The following is a 25474-nucleotide window of genomic DNA, read 5'->3' as shown; positions in this document are numbered from 1 at the left end:
ATATACTGTATGTAGTATGTAGTATTATATACTGTATGATGTATGTAGTATGTAGTATTATATACTGTATGATGTATGTAGTATTATATACTGTATGTAGTATGTAGTATTATATACTGTATGATGTATGTAGTATGTAGTATTATATACTGTATGATGTATGTAGTATGTAGTATTATATACTGTATGTAGTATTATATACTGTATGATGTATGTAGTATTATATACTGTATGATGTATGTAGTATGTAGTATGTAGTATTATATACTGTATGATGTATGTAGTATGTAGTATGTAGTATGTAGTATGATGTAGGAGGGTTCAGATCCAGCAGAGGGTTCTGAGCTGAAGGGCCAGCGAGCGGTTCAGTTGTTATGAACAGGAGTTTAGTCGAGGTTTTAGACCATGTGATCAAATCTACACATTCATTTAGTGAAATAAAGATTAAACATGAAAATGAACTTTGGTCTTTATTATTATTATTAACTGCTAATAAAAAAAACTATTAGTAAAGTATAAATGGACTACAAAGTAGATTCAGGTTCAAACAAACATCTACGTTGAACCCTGTTCTGAGTTGATTGTTGTTTTCTGAGGATTCATTCATATTCTATATCATATTCTATAGAATATTATGTAGCTGATTTTAAATGTTCTAGATCAGAGATCATCATCCTGCGTCTCTTCAGCTCCTCTAACCTCTAACCCTGAACCCTCTAACCTCAACCCTCTAACCTCAACCCCCTAACCTCAACCCCCTAACCCTCTACCCTCAACCTCTACCCTCAACCCCCTAACCCTCTAACCTCAACCTCTACCCTCAACCCCCTAACCCTCTACCCTCAACCTCTACCCTCAACCCCCTAACCCTCTAACCTCAACCTCTACCCTCAACCCCCTAACCCTCTAACCTCAACCCCTAACCTCAACCCTCAACCCCCTAACCCTCTAACCTCAACCTCTACCCTCAACCCCCTAACCCTCTAACCTCAACCCCTAACCTCAACCCTCAACCCCCTAACCCTCTAACCTCAACCTCTACCCTCTAACCTCAACCTCTACCCTCAACCCCCTAACCCTCTACCCTCAACCCCCTAACCCTCTAACCTCAACCTCTACCCTCAACCCCCTAACCCTCTAACCTCAACCCCCTAACCTCAACCCTCAACCCCCTAACCCTCTAACCTCAACCTCTACCCTCAACCCCCTAACCCTCTAACCTCAACCCCTAACCTCAACCCTCAACCCCCTAACCCTCTAACCTCAACCTCTACCCTCTAACCTCAACCTCTACCCTCAACCCCCTAACCCTCTACCCTCAACCCCCTAACCCTCTAACCTCAACCTCTACCCTCAACCCCCTAACCCTCTAACCTCAACCCCCTAACCTCAACCCTCAACCCCCTAACCCTCTAACCTCAACCTCTACCCTCAACCCCCTAACCCTCTACCCTCAACCTCTACCCTCTAACCTCAACCTCTACCCTCAACCCCCTAACCCTCTAACCTCAACCCTCTAACCTCTAACCCTGAACCCTCTAACCTCTACCCTTAACCCCCTAACCTCAACCCTCTAACCTCAACCCCCTAACCTCAACCCTCTAACCTCAACCTCTACCCTTAACCCCCTAACCTCAACCCTCTAACCTCTAACCCTGAACCCTCTAACCCTCTCCAGAGGCTCTGTGGATTATTAAACATGGAAATGAATAACTGTTCTTTGTTTACATCTTCATGTTTATGTATCATTGTTGTAGGTCTATGGTACGACGGTACGACGGTACGACGGAGTATTAGGGCCACATTGAGGAAAATAATAAACCTGAGATTTAGAGAATAAAGTCATAATATTATAAAGTAGTCATTTTACGTGATATTTTCTTTATTCTCATATTACAACTTTTTGTCTCGTAAAGTTATGACTTTATTCTGGTAATATTGTGACTTCATTGTGTAAATCTCAGATGTGTTTTCCCTCAATGTGGTCCTAATACTCCGTAGTCCATTGTGTGTTTGTCCCTCACTGCATTAGACTGATATACTATATACTGAGACTATAAACTGAGTTACCTTCATCACAGTGATCACATGATTTACGGCTCCAGACTGGTCTTGGGCTCTTTAGATAGTAAAGGCTGCTGACCGCTGGTCTCTACTAATAAAGTTTGACTTGAATGGAGACCGTAGTCTAAAATGATCCGTCAGCGATGAGAATAGAGAATAACCACAGGACACCAGTTCTCCCCTTTCTTTGTAAAATAATTCTCAATAAACTTAATTTATTCACAAACTGCTTTTCAAATGTTGCCGTGTTGTCGTTGTTCTTTTTTTAATCACATACAATAAAAAACATTATTTCTAAAAGACAAGAGATGTCCGAGTCTCTCCGCTAACTCTGTACACGACGACCGCTCCTCCTTCTCCTCCGTCCGGAAGCTAGTTCATCTTTTAAACACGATGCGTTCATCGTCATCGCCGACTCCTCGTCACGCTCAGACATCCGATTAGAAATATTAAGAAAGAACAGCAGAAAGTAAAGAACAGAGGGACTAAAGATTCAACAGCTACAGAACACGTTTCCTCTCCTCCTCCTCCTCCTCCACTGGTTCCTCTTTTCTTTTTTCTCTTTTCAACGTTTTCATTTACAGAATAATAGAATATGTTCAGTTAAGGCTTATGTTGGGCGTCATGGAGCGATCAACAGAAACAACCGACCAACCAGGAGGTGGAGTGTGGAGCGGGAGGTTTGTTTATGGGTGGTACAGGGACATTGTGCATTACGGGGACGCCTTATGTGTATGTGTGGTCCGGGGACACCATGTGTATACGCGTGTTACAGGGATGCCTTATGTGTTTGTGTGTGTTACAGGGATACTGTGTGTGTTACAAGGACATTGTGTTCGTATATGTGTGTTACGGGGACACCATGTGTATGTGTGTGTTACGGGGACACCATGTGTATCTGTGTGTTACAGGGACATTGTGTTCGTATATGTGTGTTACGGGGACACCATGTGTATGTGTGTGTTACAGGGACATTGTGTTCGTATACGTGTGTTACGGGGACACCATGTGTATATGTGTGTTACAGGGACATTGTGTTCGTATACGTGTGTTACGGCGACACCATGTGTATGTGTGTGTTACAGGGACATTGTGTTCGTATACGTGTTACGGGGACACCATGTGTATATGTGTGTTACGGGGACACCATGTGTATATGTGTGTTACAGGGACATTGTGTTCGTATACGTGTGTTACGATGACAACATGTGTATGTGTGTGTTACAGGGACATTGTGTTCGTATACGTGTGTTACGGGGACACCATGTGTATGTGTGTGTTACAGGGACACCATGTGTATGTGTGTGTTACGGGGACACCATGTGTATATGTGTGTTACAGGGACATTGTTTTCGTATATGTGTGTTACGTGGACATTGTGTTCGTATATGTGTGTGTTACAGGGACATTGTGTTCGTATACGTGTGTGTGTTACAGGGACATTGTTTTCGTATATGTGTGTGATAAAGGGACATTGTGTTCGTATATGTGTTACGTGGACATTGTTTTCGTATATGTGTTTATGGGGACATTGTGTTCGTATATGTGCGTTACGGGGACATTGTGTTCGTATATGTGCGTAACGGGGACATTTCTGGACACGTTTGTTTTTTAAATGTCAGTTTTTTCTTTCTCAATTGTTTTGGTAAATTTGGGTGAAATGAGTCACGTTTTTTTTTAGCTTAGATAGAATTTCTAGTGGACAGCACGTGAAGCTAACAAGCTAGCTTATAGCAAACTTTAACCTTATCTTAAAGGAGCAGTTCAACATTTTGGTAGTCTTATTCTCTTCCTCTCTCTCAGAGTGAGATGTTCAGATGAATATAAACACAGCTCAACACCTCACCTGACAAACGTTTGGTAGTGCTCAGTCTTTATGCTAAGCTAGGCTAACCACGTCTTGACTCCTGCTTCCATTCTACACACAAACACTGACTGACATCCACCTGAACGTCTCGCTCTACTTCAAAATGTTGAACTGGTCCTTTAAGAGAGCAGTGAGGATGTTTCTCAGTTCAACATTTTACATTTTTCCGGCTCAACAACGTGACGGATGAGTTCTGATATCAGACAGAAGAAGAAGACACAATCACACAAACCGAAACCTCCGAACGAAACAACTCGCTAACACAAAACAACCTTTTACACTGTTGAGTTTCAACAAAGATCTCAAAATGTAACAATTATAAATGACGATGATCCATCACAGCCAACGTTTAGACGTCTCTACTTTTTAGTTATTAAATCAGAACTCTAATTTTCTCGCTGTGGTGCATTCAGGGACGTTTCGACATCCGAGAGTTGTCGGCTCAACTTAAACGACCAAACACACGTTTTCTTTTTAAACATGATCTTTGAATAATGTTCCCGTTTACTTCTTGATTGTCTTCTTCTCAGATGTTGTTTTTTTTCCGCAGCTGACCATCAGTTCTAAGACGTCAAAGTGTCCTTGAATGCATCACAACAGAGAAGGTTATATGTTGGGTTTCTTTGTCTGTTTGTCAGCTGGATTGAGGAGAAACTACCGGTCTGGTTCTCATGAAACTTGGTGGACGGGTGCAGCGTGGACCGAGGAACAACCCGCTGAACTTTGGAGCGGATCTGAAAATTGATTTTTCCCTTTCGGTAACATTTTGAGATCATTCGACCTTCTAGTTTTCAACGGTGTCAAATCAGTAAAACGAAACACCGAATGTGACGGATTATCTGGTTGAGTTTTATAGAAATGAGGATTTGAAATGATCCGCTGGAATGTGAAGAATGATTCTCAGTAGAAAAGCCAAAGTCTGGACAACAGGTGTGTTACTTTATGCAGCGGGGCAGCCGGACGCTCAGTGGAACACTGTAAAAGGTTCACAGACCTTCAACGTAAAGTTTTGTTCTTTTTTTAGTGAGTTTCAAGCAAAAATTGGGAGGAAATAAAAAAATAAAAAAAATCACATCATCATAACCTGCGAGTGTTTTTCAGACGACTTCACATTCACACCTGGTGGTTCTGACATCACATTCACACCTGGTGGTTCTGACATCACATTCACACCTGGTGGTTCTGACATCACATTCACACCTGGTGGTTCTGACATCACATTCACACCTGGTGGTTCTGTGCAGCTTCAGCATCCAGATTGAATCCAGATAGAGAATAAAAACATCCCACACCTTCTGTACATTAATTATATAAAGGAAAAGTATTCATGTTAACATAGAGTATTATTATTAATAGAGTATTATTATTGGTATAGAGTATTGTTAATAGTATTGAGAACTGCAGTGTTTGCATTGACTGATTCATCATCATTTAATATTGAACTTTTGTCTGTTTCTGTTTATGATGAAAAGTTTATTTTTTGGTAGAAAAACATTTTTATGTTTCACAAAGTAAATCAAATCATTTTAGTATTCTGATTTAATAAGTGGAACTTATGGGTATGGTATCATCACCAGATTAACTTCATACCGAGCAGCCCACTTATTAACACGTATTCTATTATTCATTTGACTATTAATAAAGATGCACTCGTTGCTCTTCTCTTAGCCGGCTCGGATTTTCTTTCTTTCTATAATTTACAACATTCATAACTTTTCTTTCATGGAAAATTAAATAATATGTTGATAATAAAACAGTGAGTATTAATGCCTGACTAGGACCAGGGAACTTCTCTCTGTGGAGGAACCGGGCAGAAAATAAATAAATAAATAAATAGAATAAAATAAAATAAAATTAAATTAAATTAAATTAAATAAATAATGGAATAAATAAATATAGACATTAATGAATTGATATTTCTGTTTGAACTTTTGCTTCTTTATTTATCTTTGTATTAATAATAATAATAATAATAATAATAATCAGACAGGAAGATTTAAATGAGCGTTACCACCTCATAAAGCCGCTTCAGACCGGCGGCTGTTTATAAATGACATCATCTGGATTCAATCTGGACACGAGTCACATGACCACCGGGGGTTGATGATGTCACACACACACACACGCGGAGACAGGTGAGTGATGAGTGTGTGTAGTGACAGGTGTGTGACAGGAATGTGTGAACACTCAGGTGAACAACAGCATCAGTGGCTACCTGCCCTCAGTGAGGCCTGACAGGCGCCACGCCACCACACCGCAGCCAACCTGAACGCATCACCACCACGCTGTGGTCACATGACTGTGACGGGTAGCGTTCACAGGGAATACTGAACTGTGTGGTGGACTGTGTGGTGGACTGCGTGGTGGACTGCGTGGTGGACTGCGTGGTGGACGTGGTGATAGCGTGTCAGGTTGGCGCTGGCGGCGGCGGCGGCGGCCTCATCAGACTGTAGTGTTTTACAGAGACTCAGCAGCTGTGTGTTGGAAGACACCTGGACGCCGAGACGCACCTGGACGGTCTGAGTCCAGGAGGGAGGGGAAGCTCTGCATCTGGGCTTCAGGTACCTGCACCGCCGGTCTGGCGTGTTAGCGTGTTAGCATGAAGCTAGCAGGACCAACCGGAGGTCACGCCGGTAGGTGAAGGTCAGATGCAGGAGGGATCCCCCTCTCGGCACAGCGCCGAGTCGTTACCGCCGGTAGTCACATCATCACTGTCGTCGTCAATCAGCTTCCTTTACCCAGCTCATCCAATGAGAGAAGGTGTTGTTCCTGAGAGCCTTGCTGATTGGTGGCAAGGAGGCGTGGAGTGTCGGGGCGATGGGAAGGGGGCGGGGCTTCAGATCAACCCAAACTAAAGTAAAAACAGAGAACAGCCTTCCATTTACAAACGCCTCAGTTTTCTTCTATTAAGTTCAAGTCCAGTTCTGTACAATCCCTCTCAAACACCGCCTGCTGCGCCGCCTCGCGCTCCTCGGCTTCCTCCTCGCCGTCGTCGTCATCCTCGTCGTCGTCCTCGTGGCACTCCTCGTCACTCTCGCTCAGCGGCCCGATGCTGGTTCTTCCCAGGCACTCGGCCGGCGAGCAGGAGCCCCGGAAGTCGCCCATGAAGGACTCCATGCCCATGCAGACGTCACCGCCGCAGGCCAGCCTGCCGCCGCCGCGCTCCAGACACTGAGGGTCGATGCTGCGCGTCTGCAGGAGCGGCGGGACGAAGGTCAAGAAGAAGAAGAAGAAGAAGAAGAAGAAGAAGAAGAAGAAGAAGAAGAAGAAGAAGAAGAAGAAGAAGAAGAAGAAGATTACTAGAGCTCAATATTACCAGCTGATACCAATAAACCTGATCAGCTCACTGCAGATATAGCAGACCGTTGCTATGTATAACAGACCGTTGCTATGTATAACGGACCGTTGCTATGTATAACGGACCGTTGCTACGTATAACAGGCCGTTGCTACGTATAACAGACCGTTGCTACGTATAACAGACCGTTGCTACGTATAGCAGACATAGCAGACCGTTGTTACGTATAGCAGACATAGCAGACCGTTGTTACGTATAGCAGACCGTTGATATGTATAACAGACCGTTGCTATGTATAACAGACCGTTGCTATGTATAACAGACCGTTGCTATGTATAGCAGACCGTTGCTACGTATAGCGGACCGTTGCTACGTATAACGGACCGTTGCTATGTATAACGGACCGTTGCTACGTATAACAGACCGTTGCTACGTATAACAGACCGTTGCTACGTATAACAGACCGTTGCTGCGTATAGCAGACATAGCAGACCGTTGTTACGTATAGCAGACATAGCAGACCGTTGTTACGTATAGCAGACCGTTGATATGTATAACAGACCGTTGCTACGTGTAACAGACCGTTGCTACGTATAGCAGACCGTTGTTACGTATAGCAGACTGTTGCTATGTATAACAGACCGTTGTTACGTATAGCAGACCGTTGTTACGTATAGCAGACCGTTGTTACGTATAGCAGACCGTTGTTACGTATAACAGACCGTTGATACGTATAACAGACCGTTGCTACGTATAGCAGACCGTTGTTACGTATAGCAGACCGTTGTTACGTATAGCAGACCGTTGTTACGTATAACAGACCGTTGATACGTATAACAGACCGTTGCTACGTATAGCAGACCGTTGTTACGTATAGCAGACCGTTGCTACGTATAGCAGACCGTTGTTACGTATAGCAGACCGTTGTTACGTATAGCAGACCGTTGCTACGTATAACAGACTGTTGCTACGTATAACAGACCGTTGATATGTATAACAGACCGTTGCTATGGACACAGTTCTGATATCTTCAGTAAGTAGCCGTGTATTAAGCGGGATAATGTACAGCGATGCGGCATCGCCCTGAAGGGGTTTATTTCACAACAATGACCGGCTCGCTGTACATTATCCCAGTGGACAGTACCTGTCAGGTAGAGGACAGGACTTGTTAGGTAGAGGACAGGACTTGTTAGGTAGAGGACAGGTAGAGGACAGTACTTGTTAGGTAGAGGACAGTTGGAGGACAGGTAGGGGACAGTACTTGTTAGGTAGAGGACAGGACTTGTTAGGTAGAGGACAGGTAGAGGACAGTACTTGTTAGGTAGAGGACAGTACTTGTTAGGTAGAGGACAGGTAGAGGACAGTACTTGTTAGGTAGAGGACAGGACTTGTTAGGTAGAGGACAGGTAGAGGACAGTACTTGTTAGGTAGAGGACAGGACTTGTTAGGTAGAGGACAGGACTTGTTAGGTAGAGGACAGGACTTGTTAGGTAGAGGACAGGACTTGTTAGGTAGAGGACAGGACTTGAGGACAGGACTTGTTAGGTAGAGGACAGTTGGAGGACAGGTAGGGGACGATACTTGTTAGGTAGAGGACAGTACCTGAGTCATCTTGGTGAAGTCGAGGACGGGTCGGGCGCAGGGTCTGTCGGGGTCGCGGCGTCTCTTCAGACCTGGTTTGAGCAGCAGCAGGTCGCAGGGCTGCGAGTGGCAGCGCGGCAGCTGCGGCGGCAGACTGCGGCGCAGAGACGACGGCGTGCTGCAGGCCGAGGAGGGCGAGGCGGGCACCGGGACCCCCGCGGCCGCTCCAGCCACGGCCGAGCAGCTCGGCGGACGTGGGACCGCGTGGCTCGGCACGGGAGGTGGAGGCAGGAAGGTGGAGGCTGCAGAGTCTCTGATGAGCACGGGGGAGAGGGAGAAACGCCTCTGAGGAGGGGGAGGCGGGTGCAGGGGGGAGGGGGAGGACGAGCAGGAGGAGGGGGAGGGGAAGAAGCAGCAGCAGGCTCCTCCCCCCGCCGCCGCCTCGCTGGGATCCCAGGGAAAGCTCCAGGGCAGCGGCGAGTCCGGAGACAGCGCCAGGCTGAAGAAGGTGGGGCTGGATGAGGAGTGCAGCGAGGAGTTCAGAGAGGAGCTGGGAGCGCGGAGAGGACAGGCTCCTCCTCCCGCCACACCCGCCCCTATACCTCCTCCTCCCGCCCCCGCACCCCCACCCGTGACCCCGACCCCCGCTCCCCCGTGGCACTGCTGGCGACTGACAGGAGTCCAGACCCGCGAGGCGCTGGGCCGCCAGGTGTAGCGGCAGCGCGACAGGTCCTCGGGCACCGACAGCGAACGGCAGTGGCGTTTGGGGGGTGGGGGAGGAGGCGGAGGGGGCCCGGGGCCAGGGGGGGGCACCGGCGCTCCGGGGAGGGACAGCTCGGACGCTGAGGTGCTGGGCGCCAGGGGGCGGTGCTGCTGAGGCTGAGAGGGGTCGCCGTCCAGGGGGTCGCCCCCCTCCTGCAGGTGAGCATCTGGGGGCACCAGGGGCACGGGTCCGGGGGGGAAACTAGAGCTCAGTAACCCCCCCTGAAGGCCAGACTTGGAGGGAGGGCACAGCTGCCAGTAGCTGCTCTCTGAAAGGACACACACAGGTCACATGATCAGATCAGTCATATGCATCATGGGAAATGTAGGATCAAGTTTTCATTTACTCATAACAGAGAAATCAGATATATCACTGACAGGAAGTCAAACACTACATGACAGATTTAATTAAAGAAGATCAGATCTCAGGTAATCAGTGATCTCAGGTGATCAGTGATCTCAGGTGATCGGATCTCAGGTAATCAGTGATCTCAGGTAATCACTGATCTCAGGTAATCACTGATCTCAGGTAATCACTGATCTCAGGTGATCAGATCTCAGGTGATCCTGAATCACTCACCAGGCATCAAGCCATCTGGGCGCCAGCACTCTGCCAGGGTTTTAGGGTCCAGCAGGGACTGAAAGACAAAAAGACAGAGTTTAAACAGACCAACAATCTTTACTGTATTCTACTGCATGTCTTTAGTGTACTTTACTATGTTACTTTACTGTGTGTCTTTACTGTACTCTACTATGTTTCTCTACTGTGTGTCTTTACTGTACTCTACTATGTTTCTCTACTGTGTGTCTTTACTGTACTCTACTATGTTTCTCTACTGTGTGTCTTTACTGTACTCTACTATGTTTCTCTACTGTGTGTCTTTACTGTACTCTACTATGTTTCTTTACTATGTGTCTTTACTGTATCCTACTGCGTTTGGTACCCTAACTCACCAGGTAGAAGTCCCCTGGCTGAGCAGGGTCGCCTTCCAGAGTCTGCTTCCTCAGGCTCTCCAGCAGCAGTGTGACCGCGTCATGGTGGCGGAGGGCGGGTGCAAGGGTGGAGACGGGGGCGGGGCCGAGGGTGGAGATGGGGAGAGGAGGAGGAGGAGGAGAGAGCGGGGAGGAGGAAGAGGAGGAGGGAGGGGAGAGCCACACCCGTCTGTGCGTCCGTCTGTTCGGTCTGTTGCAGGAGGCGAGGGGGGAGGGGCTGAGGGCTGAGACACCTCCTCCTCCTTACCTCAGGGCCAGGTAGCCCCGCCCACTCTCACAAGGACATCGTCAGTCAGCTGTTGCCCCCGGCAACGCACCTGGACAGCACGGAGAGACGCACATGAGTGTTGTAGAGTCACATATGTTCAAGTAAACCTGTCAGACATCATTTCAGGGGAAGGCGTATAAACAGCACACTACTTTAAGGACATGTCGCGTCTCATGTCTACGCACTTTAAGCTTCATGTGTCATCACATACAGACGCAGATTTAAAAACCTGGTTAACATTATTTAGGATGTTTAGGGACAAAAAATCAGGGTTTGGGTTAAAACATGTACGTTTGTTATGTAAATTAGGTTACATATGTAAGTGAAGTAGTCAACGTAATCGTGTCAACGTTGCCTCACACGGGGCACCAGTGTGGGTCAACGTTGCCTCACACGGGGCACCAGTGTGGGTCAACGTTGCCTCACACGGGGCACCAGTGTGGGTCAACGTTGCCTCACACGGGGCACCAGTGGTCTCCTGGGTCAAAGTCCTGTTTGTTGGACACGTCCATCCACCTAGCGCTGGGCGATGTGCATAAAATCTAAATCAATTTTGACCAAATACCTCGATAGCGATATTGTGACGATATTGTAGGGTTGATTGGTCCTTTCCCAAAATATTTACACAATGATATTTGTGATGAATAATCATCAGTAATGTGGATGTAATGACGACATGTAAAAAACAAATAATAGAAAAGAAAGAAAAGTCTGCTAAGTTCAGAAAATTACATCACTTTACTGTAACGTAGCCTTTAACACCAAGAGAAGACAACACTTATGATATATCACAATATTACCATATCCAAAATCTAAGACGATATCTAGTCTCATATCACAATATTGATATATAATATCAATATATTGCCCAGCCCTTCATCCACCCCGATCTCCTCGCTCTTTATACCACGTCACCTGACTTCCTGCTCTGGGCGTCTAATATTGCCTCGGTGTGAAATGACACAAAACTAAAAGATGCGTAGCAATATCAGGTGAAATGAGTCGTGTTATTTGTACGCCGATTGTTTACACCAGGCTGGACCTGGGGGCTCACATGTGGTCTTTCAATAAGCAGACAGGATCACATGGAGATCTCTAAAAGTGGTGATGTTGAAATATTTGGAATAAAAAAGGGAATTATATCACTATTTCTATTACAGCTGAAACAATTTGTCAATTAATAGATTAGTTATCTCTTTGTAGATTAAATTAAATATTGACTGATTAATCTTTGGATGTAAACTATTGATTAAAAATCAATACGGTATCACAAAACAATATTGCAATACTTTCTTACACCCCTATACCTCAAGGTCTTGGTGTCTTAATGTGGTATTCTGGAGGGATTATTGATCATTTTTTATCAATTCTCCAGTGGTAAAAAAATGGTTAAATTTAGCACCAAATCTGTGGAACAAATGGACATCAACCCCAACATTATGAGACATAATAGAGCATGGGGATGACCATCAGATACTTCCATCATCATGATCTAAACCCTGATACACTTTCTCTATTGATATTAATGAATTAATTCATGTTTATTTCTGATTAATGACTAGAACATCGTGACCCTCAGTGCTGAGCAGCATCTCTAATTAATCTTCAGGCTCCAGTTTTCAGATGATGTTCACCACTTCTATGTGACATCTACTGTTGACCTGCTATCTCCCCCTAAAGACTCCCTGGACCGGTCAAACCAGTGAAACCAGTGCGTGTTGTTACTGGTGTTTAACAGGTCAAACCAGTTAAACCAGTGGGTGTTGTTACTGGTGTTTAACAGGTCAAACCAGTTAAACCAGTGGGTGTTGTTACTGGTGTTAAACTAGTTAAACCAGTGGGTGTTGTTACTGGTGTTAAACTAGTTAAACCAGTGGGTGTTGTTACTGGTGTTAAACTAGTTAAACCAGTGGGTGTTGTTACTGGTGTTAAACTAGTTAAACCAGTGGGTGTTGTTACTGGTGTTAAACCAGTTAAACCAGTGGGTGTTGTTACTGGTGTTAAACCAGTTAAACCAGTGGGTGTTGTTACTGGTGTTAAACTAGTTAAACCAGTGTGTGTTGTTACTGGTGTTAAACTAGTTAAACCAGTGGGTGTTGTTACTGGTGTTTAACAGGTCAAACCAGTTAAACCAGTGGGTGTTGTTACTGGTGTTTAACAGGTCAAACCAGTGGGTGTTGTTACTGGTGTTAAACCAGTTAAACCAGTGGGTGTTGTTACTGGTGTTAAACCAGTTAAACCAGTGGGTGTTGTTACTGGTGTTAAACCAGTTAAACCAGTGGGTGTTGTTACTGGTGTTAAACTAGTTAAACCAGTGTGTGTTGGTACTGGTGTTAAACCAGTTAAACCAGTGGGTGTTAGGTGATGCTAGGTGATGCTAGCTGATGCTAGCTGATGCTAGGTGATGCAAGCTGTTGCTAGGTGATGCTAGGTGATGCTAGCTGATGCTAGGTGATGATTGGTGATGCAAGCTGTTGCTAGGTGATGCTAGGTGATGCTTGGTGATGCTACGCGATGCTAGCTGATGCTCGGTGAGGCTAGCTGATGCTCGGTGATGCTAGCTGATGCTCGGTGATGCTAGCTGATGCTAGCTGATGCTAGGTGGTGATGCTAGCTGATGCTAGGTGATGCTAGGTGATGCTAGGTGATGCTAGGTGATGCTAGCTGATGCTAGGTGATGCTAGCTGATGCTAGGTGATGCTAGGTGATGCTAGCTGATGCCTGTGCCTGGCTGTGGAGGCCATTGTGCAGCCTGAGCTGAGCCTCCTCTCTGCTGTTAGCTTGATGCTAACACGTCCTATTGTTTTGAATGAGTGATGCTAACACACACTGATGGAGTTCTCCCGGGATGTTATCGTGGGTTCCTGTACATAAACATCATGTATTAATAACACATTAATGACACATTAATAACATAGATGTGTGGTTTTAGAGCTTAATAACACATTAATAACATAGATGTGTGGTTTTAGAGCTTAATAACACATTAATGATATAGATGTGTGGTTTTAGAGCTTAATAACACATTAATGATATAGATGTGTGGTTTTAGAGCTTAATAACACATTAATAACATAGATGTGTGGTTTTAGAGCTTAATAACACATTAATAACATAGATGTGTGGTTTTAGAGCTTAATAACACATTAATGATATAGATGTGTGGTTTTAGAGCTTAATAACACATTAATGATATAGATGTGTGGTTTTAGAGCTTAATAACACATTAATAACATAGATGTGTGGTTTTAGAGCTTAATAACACATTAATGATATAGATGTGTGGTTTTAGAGCTTAATAACACATTAATAACATAGATGTGTGGTTTTAGAGCTTAATAACACATTAATGATATAGATGTGTGGTTTTAGAGCTTAATAACATTAATGATATAGATGTGTGGTTTTAGAGCTTAATAACACATTAATAACATAGATGTGTGGTTTTAGAGCTTAATAACACATTAATAACATAGATGTGAGGTTTTAGAGCTTAATAACACATTAATGATATAGATGTGTGGTTTTAGAGCTTAATAACACATTAATAACATAGATGTGTGGTTTTAGAGCTTAATAACACATTAACATAGATGTGTGGTTTTAGAGCTTAATAACACATTAATATAGATGTGTGGTTTTAGAGCTTAATAACAAATTAATATAGATGTGTGGTTTTAGAGCTTAATAACACATTAATATAGATGTGTGGTTTTAGAGCTTAATAACAAATTAATATAGATGTGTGGTTTTAGAGCTTAATAACACATTAATATAGATGTGTGGTTTTAGAGCTTAATAACAAATTAATATAGATGTGTGGTTTTAGAGCTTAATAACACATTAATATAGATGTGTGGTTTTAGAGCTTAATAACAAATTAATATAGATGTGTGGTTTTAGAGCTTAATAACACATTAATATAGATGTGTGGTTTTAGAGCTTAATAACACATTAATAACAGATGTGTAGTTTTAGAGCTTAATAACACATTAATAACAGATGTGTGGTTTTAGAGCTTAATAACACATTAATGATATAGATGTGTGGTTTTAGAGCTTAATAACACATTAATAACATAGATGTGTGGTTTTAGAGCTTAATAACACATTAATAACATAGATGTGTGGTTTTAGAGCTTAATAACACATTAATGATATAGATGTGGTTTTAGAGCTTAATAACACATTAATAACATAGATGTGTGGTTTTAGAGCTTAATAACACATTAATGATATAGATGTGTGGTTTTAGAGCTTAATAACACATTAATGATATAGATGTGTGGTTTTAGAGCTTAATAACACATTAATGATATAGATGTGTGGTTTTAGAGCTTAATAACACATTAATAACATAGATGTGTGGTTTTAGAGCTTAATAACACATTAATAACATAGATGTGTGGTTTTAGAGCTTAATAACACATTAATAACATAGATGTGTGGTTTTAGAGCTTAATAACACATTAATATAGATGTGTGGTTTTAGAGCTTAATAACACATTAATGATATAGATGTGTGGTTTTAGAGCTTAATAACACATTAATAACAGATGTGTGGTTTTAGAGCTTAATAACACATTAATATAGATGTGTGGTTTTAGAGCTTAATAACACATTAATATAGATGTGTGGTTTTAGAGCTTAATAACACATTAATATAGATGTGTGGTTTTAGAGCTTAATAACACATTAATATAGATGTGTGGTTTTAGAGCTTAATAACACATTAATAACATAGATGTGTGGTTTTAGAGCTTAATAACACATTAATATAGATGTGTGGTTTTAGAGCTTAATAACACATTAATAACATAGATGTGTGGTTTTAGAGCTTAATAACACATTAATATAGATGTGTGGTTTTAGAGCTTAATAACACATTAATATAGATGTGTGGTTTTAGAGCTTAATAACACATTAATATAGATGTGTGGTTTTAGAGCTTAATAACACATTAATAACATAGATGTGTGGTTTTAGAGCTTAATAACACATTAATAACATAGATGTGTGGTTTTAGAGCTTAATAACACATTAATAACAGATGTGTGGTTTTAGAGCTTAATAACACATTAATAACAGATGTGTGGTTTTAGAGCTTAATAACACATTAATAACATAGATGTGTGGTTTTAGAGCTTAATAACACATTAATAACATAGATGTGTGGTTTTAGAGCTTAATAACACATTAATATAGATGTGTGGTTTTAGAGCTTAATAACACATTAATAACATAGATGTGTGGTTTTAGAGCTTAATAACACATTAATGATATAGATGTGTGGTTTTAGAGCTTAATAACACATTAATGATATAGATGTGTGGTTTTAGAGCTTAATAACACATTAATGATATAGATGTGTGGTTTTAGAGCTTAATAACACATTAATGATATAGATGTGTGGTTTTAGAGCTTAATAACACATTAATGATATAGATGTGTGGTTTTAGAGCTTAATAACACATTAATGATATAGATGTGTGGTTTTAGAGCTTAATAACACATTAATGATATAGATGTGTGGTTTTAGAGCTTAATAACACATTAATAACATAGATGTGTGGTTTTAGAGCTTAATAACACATTAATATAGATGTGTGGTTTTAGAGCTTAATAACACATTAATAACATAGATGTGTGGTTTTAGAGCTTAATATCACATTAATAACATAGATGTGTGGTTTTAGAGCTTAATAACACATTAATAACAGATGTGTGGTTTTAGAGCTTAATAACACATTAATATAGATGTGTGGTTTTAGAGCTTAATAACACATTAATAACAGATGTGTGGTTTTAGAGCTTAATAACACATTAATATAGATGTGTGGTTTTAGAGCTTAATAACACATTAATAACAGATGTGTGATTTTAGAGCTTAATAACACATTAATAACAGATGTGTGGTTTTAGAGCTTAATAACACATTAATAACAGATGTGTGGTTTTAGAGCTTAATAACACATTAATGATATAGATGTGTGGTTTTAGAGCTTAATAACACATTAATATAGATGTGTGGTTTTAGAGCTTAATAACACATTAATATAGATGTGTGGTTTTAGAGCTTAATAACACATTAATATAGATGTGTGGTTTTAGAGCTTAATAACACATTAATGATATAGATGTGTGGTTTTAGAGCTTAATAACACATTAATAACAGATGTGTGGTTTTAGAGCTTAATAACACATTAATAACAGATGTGTGGTTTTAGAGCTTAATAACACATTAATATAGATGTGTGGTTTTAGAGCTGAACACATTAATATAGATGTGTGGTTTTAGAGCTTAATAACACATTAATAACAGATGTGTGGTTTTAGAGCTTAATAACACATTAATATAGATGTGTGGTTTTAGAGCTTAATAACACATTAATAACAGATGTGTGGTTTTAGAGCTTAATAACACATTAATATAGATGTGTGGTTTTAGAGCTGAACACATTAATATAGATGTGTGGTTTTAGAGCTTAATAACACATTAATAACAGATGTGTGGTTTTAGAGCTTAATAACACATTAATATAGATGTGTGGTTTTAGAGCTTAATAACACATTAATATAGATGTGTGGTTTTAGAGCTTAATAACACATTAATATAGATGTGTGGTTTTAGAGCTTAATAACACATTAATATAGATGTGTGGTTTTAGAGCTTAATAACACATTAACATAGATGTGTGGTTTTAGAGCTTAATAACAAATTAACATAGATGTGTGGTTTTAGAGCTTAATAACACATTAATATAGATGTGTGGTTTTAGAGCTTAATAACAAATTAATATAGATGTGTGGTTTTAGAGCTTAATAACACATTAATATAGATGTGTGGTTTTAGAGCTTAATAACAAATTAATATAGATGTGTGGTTTTAGAGCTTAATAACACATTAATATAGATGTGTGGTTTTAGAGCTTAATAACAAATTAATATAGATGTGTGGTTTTAGAGCTTAATAACACATTAATATAGATGTGTGGTTTTAGAGCTTAATAACAAATTAATATAGATGTGTGGTTTTAGAGCTTAATAACACATTAATAACAGATGTGTGGTTTTAGAGCTTAATAACACATTAATAACAGATGTGTGGTTTTAGAGCTTAATAACACATTAATAACAGATGTGTGGTTTTAGAGCTTAATAACACATTAATAACAGATGTGTGGTTTTAGAGCTTAATAACACATTAATATAGATGTGTGGTTTTAGAGCTTAATAACACATTAATAACAGATGTGTGGTTTTAGAGCTTAATAACACATTAATATAGATGTGTGGTTTTAGAGCTTAATAACACATTAATAACAGATGTGTGGTTTTAGAGCTTAATAACACATTAATAACAGATGTGTGGTTTTAGAGCTTAATAACACATTAATAACAGATGTGTGGTTTTAGAGCTTAATAACACATTAATAACAGATGTGTGGTTTTAGAGCTTAATAACACATTAATATAGATGTGTGGTTTTAGAGCTTAATAACACATTAATAACAGATGTGTGGTTTTAGAGCTTAATAACACATTAATAACAGATGTGTGGTTTTAGAGCTTAATAACACATTAATGATATAGATGTGTGGTTTTAGAGCTTAATAACACATTAATATAGATGTGTGGTTTTAGAGCTTAATAACACATTAATATAGATGTGTGGTTTTAGAGCTTAACAACACATTAATGATATAGATGTGTGGTTTTAGAGCTTAATAACACATTAATAACAGATGTGTGGTTTTAGAGCTTAATAACACATTAATAACAGATGTGTGGTTTTAGAGCTTAATAACACATTAATAACAGATGTGTGGTTTTAGAGCTTAATAACACATTAATATAGATGTGTGGTTTTAGAGCTTAATAACACATTAATAACAGATGTGTGGTTTTAGAGCTTAATAACACATTAATATAGATGTGTGGTTTTAGAGCTTAATAACACATTAATAACAGATGTGTGGTTTTAGAGCTTAATAACATATTAATATAGATGTGTGGTTTTAGAGCTGAACACATTAATATAGATGTGTGGTTTTAGAGCTTAATAACACATTAATAACAGATGTGTGGTTTTAGAGCTTAATAACACATTAATATAGATGTGTGGTTTTAGAGCTTAATAACACATTAACATAGATGTGTGGTTTTAGAGCTTAATAACAAATTAATATAGATGTGTGGTTTTAGAGCTTAATAACAAATTAATATAGATGTGTGGTTTTAGAGCTTAATAACACATTAATATAGATGTGTGGTTTTAGAGCTTAATAACACATTAATGATATAGATGTGTGGTTTTAGAGCGTAATAACACATTAATATAGATGTGTGGTTTTAGAGCTTAATAACACATTAATATAGATGTGTGGTTTTAGAGCTTAATAACACATTAATAACAGATGTGTGGTTTTAGAGCTTAATAACACATTAATAACAGATGTGTGGTTTTAGAGCTTAATAACACATTAATATAGATGTGTGGTTTTAGAGCTTAATAACACATTAATAACAGATGTGTGGTTTTAGAGCTTAATAACACATTAATAACAGATGTGTGGTTTTAGAGCTTAATAACACATTAATGATATAGATGTGTGGTTTTAGAGCTTAATAACACATTAATAACAGATGTGTGGTTTTAGAGCTTAATAACACATTAATAACAGATGTGTGGTTTTAGAGCTTAATAACACATTAATAACAGATGTGTGGTTTTAGAGCTTAATAACACATTAATAACAGATGTGTGGTTTTAGAGCTTAATAACACATTAATGATATAGATGTGTGGTTTTAGAGCTTAATAACACATTAATAACAGATGTGTGGTTTTAGAGCTTAATAACACATTAATAACAGATGTGTGGTTTTAGAGCTTAATAACACATTAATGATATAGATGTGTGGTTTTAGAGCTTAATAACACATTAATGATATAGATGTGTGGTTTTAGAGCTTAATAACACATTAATAACAGATGTGTGGTTTTAGAGCTTAATAACACATTAATAATATAGATGTGTGGTTTTAGAGCTTAATAACACATTAATAACAGATGTGTGGTTTTAGAGCTTAATAACACATTAATAACAGATGTGTGGTTTTAGAGCTTAATAACACATTAATAACAGATGTGTGGTTTTAGAGCTTAATAACACATTAATAACATAGATGTGTGGTTTTAGAGCTTAATAACACATTAATGATATAGATGTGTGGTTTTAGAGCTTAATAACACATTAATAACAGATGTGTGGTTTTAGAGCTTAATAACACATTAATAACAGATGTGTGGTTTTAGAGCTTAATAACACATTAATGATATAGATGTGTGGTTTTAGAGCTTAATAACACATTAATGATATAGATGTGTGGTTTTAGAGCTTAATAACACATTAATAACAGATGTGTGGTTTTAGAGCTTAATAACACATTAATAACATAGATGTGTGGTTTTAGAGCTTAATAACACATTAATGATATAGATGTGTGGTTTTAGAGCTTAATAACACATTAATAACAGATGTGTGGTTTTAGAGCTTAATAACACATTAATAACAGATGTGTGGTTTTAGAGCTTAATAACACATTAATATAGATGTGTGGTTTTAGAGCTTAATAACACATTAATAACAGATGTGTGGTTTTAGAGCTTAATAACACATTAATATAGATGTGTGGTTTTAGAGCTTAATAACACATTAATAACAGATGTGTGGTTTTAGAGCTTAATAACACATTAATGATATAGATGTGTGGTTTTAGAGCTTAATAACACATTAATAACAGATGTGTGGTTTTAGAGCTTAATAACACATTAATAACAGATGTGTGGTTTTAGAGCTTAATAACACATTAATGATATAGATGTGTGGTTTTAGAGCTTAATAACACATTAATGATATAGATGTGTGGTTTTAAAGCTTAATAACACATTAATAACAGATGTGTGGTTTTAGAGCTTAATAACACATTAATAATATAGATGTGTGGTTTTAGAGCTTAATAACACATTAATAACAGATGTGTGGTTTTAGAGCTTAATAACACATTAATAACAGATGTGTGGTTTTAGAGCTTAATAACACATTAATAACAGATGTGTGGTTTTAGAGCTTAATAACACATTAATATAGATGTGTGGTTTTAGAGCTTAATAACACATTAATAACAGATGTGTGGTTTTAGAGCTTAATAACACATTAATATAGATGTGTGGTTTTAGAGCTTAATAACACATTAATAACAGATGTGTGGTTTTAGAGCTTAATAACATATTAATATAGATGTGTGGTTTTAGAGCTGAACACATTAATATAGATGTGTGGTTTTAGAGCTTAATAACACATTAATAACAGATGTGTGGTTTTAGAGCTTAATAACACATTAATATAGATGTGTGGTTTTAGAGCTTAATAACACATTAACATAGATGTGTGGTTTTAGAGCTTAATAACAAATTAATATAGATGTGTGGTTTTAGAGCTTAATAACACATTAATATAGATGTGTGGTTTTAGAGCTTAATAACACATTAATGATATAGATGTGTGGTTTTAGAGCGTAATAACACATTAATATAGATGTGTGGTTTTAGAGCTTAATAACACATTAATATAGATGTGTGGTTTTAGAGCTTAATAACACATTAATAACAGATGTGTGGTTTTAGAGCTTAATAACACATTAATAACAGATGTGTGGTTTTAGAGCTTAATAACACATTAATATAGATGTGTGGTTTTAGAGCTTAATAACACATTAATAACAGATGTGTGGTTTTAGAGCTTAATAACACATTAATAACAGATGTGTGGTTTTAGAGCTTAATAACACATTAATGATATAGATGTGTGGTTTTAGAGCTTAATAACACATTAATAACAGATGTGTGGTTTTAGAGCTTAATAACACATTAATAACAGATGTGTGGTTTTAGAGCTTAATAACACATTAATGATATAGATGTGTGGTTTTAGAGCTTAATAACACATTAATGATATAGATGTGTGGTTTTAGAGCTTAATAACACATTAATAACAGATGTGTGGTTTTAGAGCTTAATAACACATTAATAATATAGATGTGTGGTTTTAGAGCTTAATAACACATTAATAACAGATGTGTGGTTTTAGAGCTTAATAACACATTAATAACAGATGTGTGGTTTTAGAGCTTAATAACACATTAATAACAGATGTGTGGTTTTAGAGCTTAATAACACATTAATGATATAGATGTGTGGTTTTAGAGCTTAATAACACATTAATAACAGATGTGTGGTTTTAGAGCTTAATAACACATTAATGATATAGATGTGTGGTTTTAGAGCTTAATAACACATTAATGATATAGATGTGTGGTTTTAGAGCTTAATAACACATTAATATAGATGTGTGGTTTTAGAGCTTAATAACACATTAATAACATAGATGTGTGGTTTTAGAGCTTAATAACACATTAATAACATAGATGTGTGGTTTTAGAGCTTAATAACACATTAATGATATAGATGTGTGGTTTTAGAGCTTAATAACACATTAATAACAGATGTGTGGTTTTAGAGCTTAATAACACATTAATATAGATGTGTGGTTTTAGAGCTTAATAACACATTAATATAGATGTGTGGTTTTAGAGCTTAATAACACATTAATATAGATGTGTGGTTTTAGAGCTTAATAACACATTAATATAGATGTGTGGTTTTAGAGCTTAATAACACATTAATAACATAGATGTGTGGTTTTAGAGCTTAATAACACATTAATATAGATGTGTGGTTTTAGAGCTTAATAACACATTAATGATATAGATGTGTGGTTTTAGAGCTTAATAACACATTAATATAGATGTGTGGTTTTAGAGCTTAATAACACATTAATATAGATGTGTGGTTTTAGAGCTTAATAACACATTAATATAGATGTGTGGTTTTAGAGCTTAATAACACATTAATATAGATGTGTGGTTTTAGAGCTTAATAACAAATTAATATAGATGTGTGGTTTTAGAGCTTAATAACACATTAATATAGATGTGTGGTTTTAGAGCTTAATAACACATTAATATAGATGTGTGGTTTTAGAGCTTAATAACACATTAATAACATAGATGTGTGGTTTTAGAGCTTAATAACACATTAATAACAGATGTGTGGTTTTAGAGCTTAATAACACATTAATAACAGATGTGTGGTTTTAGAGCTTAATAACACATTAATAACAGATGTGTGGTTTTAGAGCTTAATAACACATTAATAACATAGATGTGTGGTTTTAGAGCTTAATAACACATTAATATAGATGTGTGGTTTTAGAGCTTAATAACACATTAATGATATAGATGTGTGGTTTTAGAGCTTAATAACACATTAATAACAGATGTGTGGTTTTAGAGCTTAATAACACATTAATATAGATGTGTGGTTTTAGAGCTTAATAACACATTAATATAGATGTGTGGTTTTAGAGCTTAATAACACATTAATAACAGATGTGTGGTTTTAGAGCTTAATAACACATTAATAACAGATGTGTGGTTTTAGAGCTTAATAACACATTAATAACAGATGTGTGGTTTTAGAGCTTAATAACACATTAATAACATAGAGTAATAACATGTCATCATGTTATTACTCTCAAGGTCGGAACAACACCTCCAAACACCAAACACCAGACTGACTGACCGATCCACCACACAGACCCGGAGACCCGGAGACCCGGCCGGGGAGGCTCGGTGTGTCTGCGGGACTAATACGGAGCCTCACCGGCCGCTAGCCCGCTGCACCCAGCAGCAGCTAGCTAACGGCGGCTAACGGGGCTAGCTGACCTGCCCAGCGTTAGCAGGCTGTTAGCACCGTTAGAAGCCGTTAGCCGCCGTTACAAACCGTTAGCCGCCGTTACAAACCGTTAGCCGCCGTTAGAAGCCGTTAGCTACCGTTACAAACCGTTAGAAGCCGTTAGAAGCCGTTAGCCGCCGTTAGCTACCGTTAGAAGCCGTTAGCCGCCGTTAGCTGCCGTTAGAAGCCGTTAGAAGCCGTTAGCCGCCGTTAGCTACCGTTAGAAGCCGTTAGAAGCCGTTAGCCGCCGTTAGCTGCCGTTAGAAGCCGTTAGCCGCCGTTAGAAGCCGTTAGTCGCCGTTAGAAGCCGTTAGCCGCCGTTAGAAGCCGTTAGCCGCCGTTAGCTACCGTTAGCCGCCGTTTGAAGCCGTTAGCCGCCGTCAGCCGCCGTTAGCCGCCGTTAGAAGCCGTTAGCCGCCGTTAGAAGCCGTTAGCCGCCGTCAGCCGCCGTTAGAAGCCGTTAGCCGCCGTTAGAAGCCGTTAGCCGCCGTTAGCTACCGTTAGAAGCCGTTAGCCGCCGTTAGCTGCCGTTAGCCGCCGTTAGCTACCGTTAGCCGCCGTTAGCTACCGTTAGAAGCCGTTAGAAGCCGTTAGCCACCGTTAGAAGCCGTTAGCCGCCGTTAGCTACCGTTAGCCGCCGTTAGAAGCCGTTAGCCGCCGTTAGCTACCGTTAGAAGCCGTTAGCCGCCGTTAGCTACCGTTAGCCGCCGTTAGAAGCCGTTAGCCGCCGTTAGAAGCCGTTAGCCGCCGTTAGAAGCCGTTAGCCGCCGTTAGAAGCCGTTAGCCGCCGTTAGCTGCAAAACAAACCCGGTAAATAACCGGGATGTTCCCGGTTGTCGTCGCTCCTCCAGGTTTAACCTGAATGAGGTTCTAATGAATAAACCCACCACCACCGGACCCGCTGGGTCTCCCGGTGGTGGTGGGTTTACCGGGTCTCCCGGTGGGTCTCCCGGTGGTGGTACCGGGTGATGGGGCAGAGTGCTGCCGGCCTGCGGGCTCTGTGAGCCGCCTGGAGGATCACAGAGACACGGTGGATCAGTTCTCTCTCAGCCGGCTGGAGGCTCACCTGGTCGGGCAGCAGCTCCCGGTCTGACGGGCCGGTGGAGGCTCCGGTAGAGGCTCCGGTAGAGGCTCCGGTGGAGGCTCCGGTAGAGGCTCTCCGGTGATGCAGCAGACGGTCGGTAGCCGTCGGTACCGCTCGGTGCTGGTGCTGGTGCTGTGTATTGACCCGGTATCAGTGTGATCAGTGAGGTAACGGTGGATCCAGAGAGACACCGTGGAGTCCGGAACCAGCCTCAGACCGGGATCGGGATCAGGATCAGGGTCCGGTTCTGTTGTGATCATTAAAACATCATAATAACGGAGCTGCGCGCACACGCCCGCGAGCGGCACAGTCAGAGCGGCGGCGAACAGAGCGGGAGAGCGGCAGAGCGGCGGCGAACAGAGCGGCAGAGCGGCAGAGCGGCAGCATTCATAAATAACAGTTACGGTGCCAGGCGCGAGGAGGAGGGGCGGGGCTACACTTCAACACCACCTGACACTATATATACACTATAGATACTATATACACTATAGATACACTATAGATACACTATAGATACTATATACACTATAGATACTAGATACACTATAGATACTATATACACTATAGATACACTATAGATACACTATATACACTATAGATACACTATAGATACTATATACACTATAGATACTAGATACACTATAGATACTATATACACTATAGATACACTATATACACTATAGATACACTATAGATACTAT

The 25474-nt window shown here is 39.6% G+C and overlaps 1 protein-coding gene and 1 long non-coding RNA gene across 8 annotated transcripts; one reads left to right on the top strand and one right to left on the bottom strand.

Annotated features, from left to right (window-relative positions):
- Nucleotides 1-4994: 4994 nt before the first annotated feature.
- On the bottom strand, nt 4995-25124 carry fam53c (family with sequence similarity 53 member C). 7 transcript variants are annotated; one of them, XR_012590481.1, is made up of 6 exons: nt 24756-25124; nt 10526-10881; nt 10152-10209; nt 8831-9840; nt 5159-7123; nt 4995-5104 (listed from the first exon to the last, which is right to left on the bottom strand). XR_012590481.1 is itself a non-coding variant. In XM_074612262.1 (5 exons), the coding sequence occupies exons 3-5, from the start codon at nt 10156-10158 to the stop codon at nt 6824-6826; spliced, it is 1317 nt and encodes a 438-aa protein (XP_074468363.1). In that variant the 5' UTR covers nt 10159-10209; nt 10526-10881; nt 24756-25124; the 3' UTR covers nt 4995-6823. The 7 variants fall into 7 exon arrangements, 1 of the variants encoding a protein (XP_074468363.1); XR_012590484.1 differs by having other exon boundaries at nt 4995-5077; XR_012590482.1 differs by lacking the exon at nt 24756-25124 and adding an exon at nt 24619-24749.
- Nucleotides 7130-7830, top strand: LOC141753514 (uncharacterized). Its single transcript, XR_012590487.1, has 3 exons — nt 7130-7343; nt 7433-7541; nt 7711-7830. It is a non-coding gene; the product is annotated as an uncharacterized LOC141753514 (long non-coding RNA).
- Nucleotides 25125-25474: the final 350 nt, after the last annotated feature.

Source organism: Sebastes fasciatus, chromosome 16, assembly GCF_043250625.1.
Source record: "Sebastes fasciatus isolate fSebFas1 chromosome 16, fSebFas1.pri, whole genome shotgun sequence".
NCBI classification, from domain to species: Eukaryota; Metazoa; Chordata; class Actinopteri; order Perciformes; family Sebastidae; genus Sebastes; species Sebastes fasciatus.
Note: the sequence above shows the minus strand (reverse complement) of the source record. Positions and strands in the feature narration are given on the sequence as shown.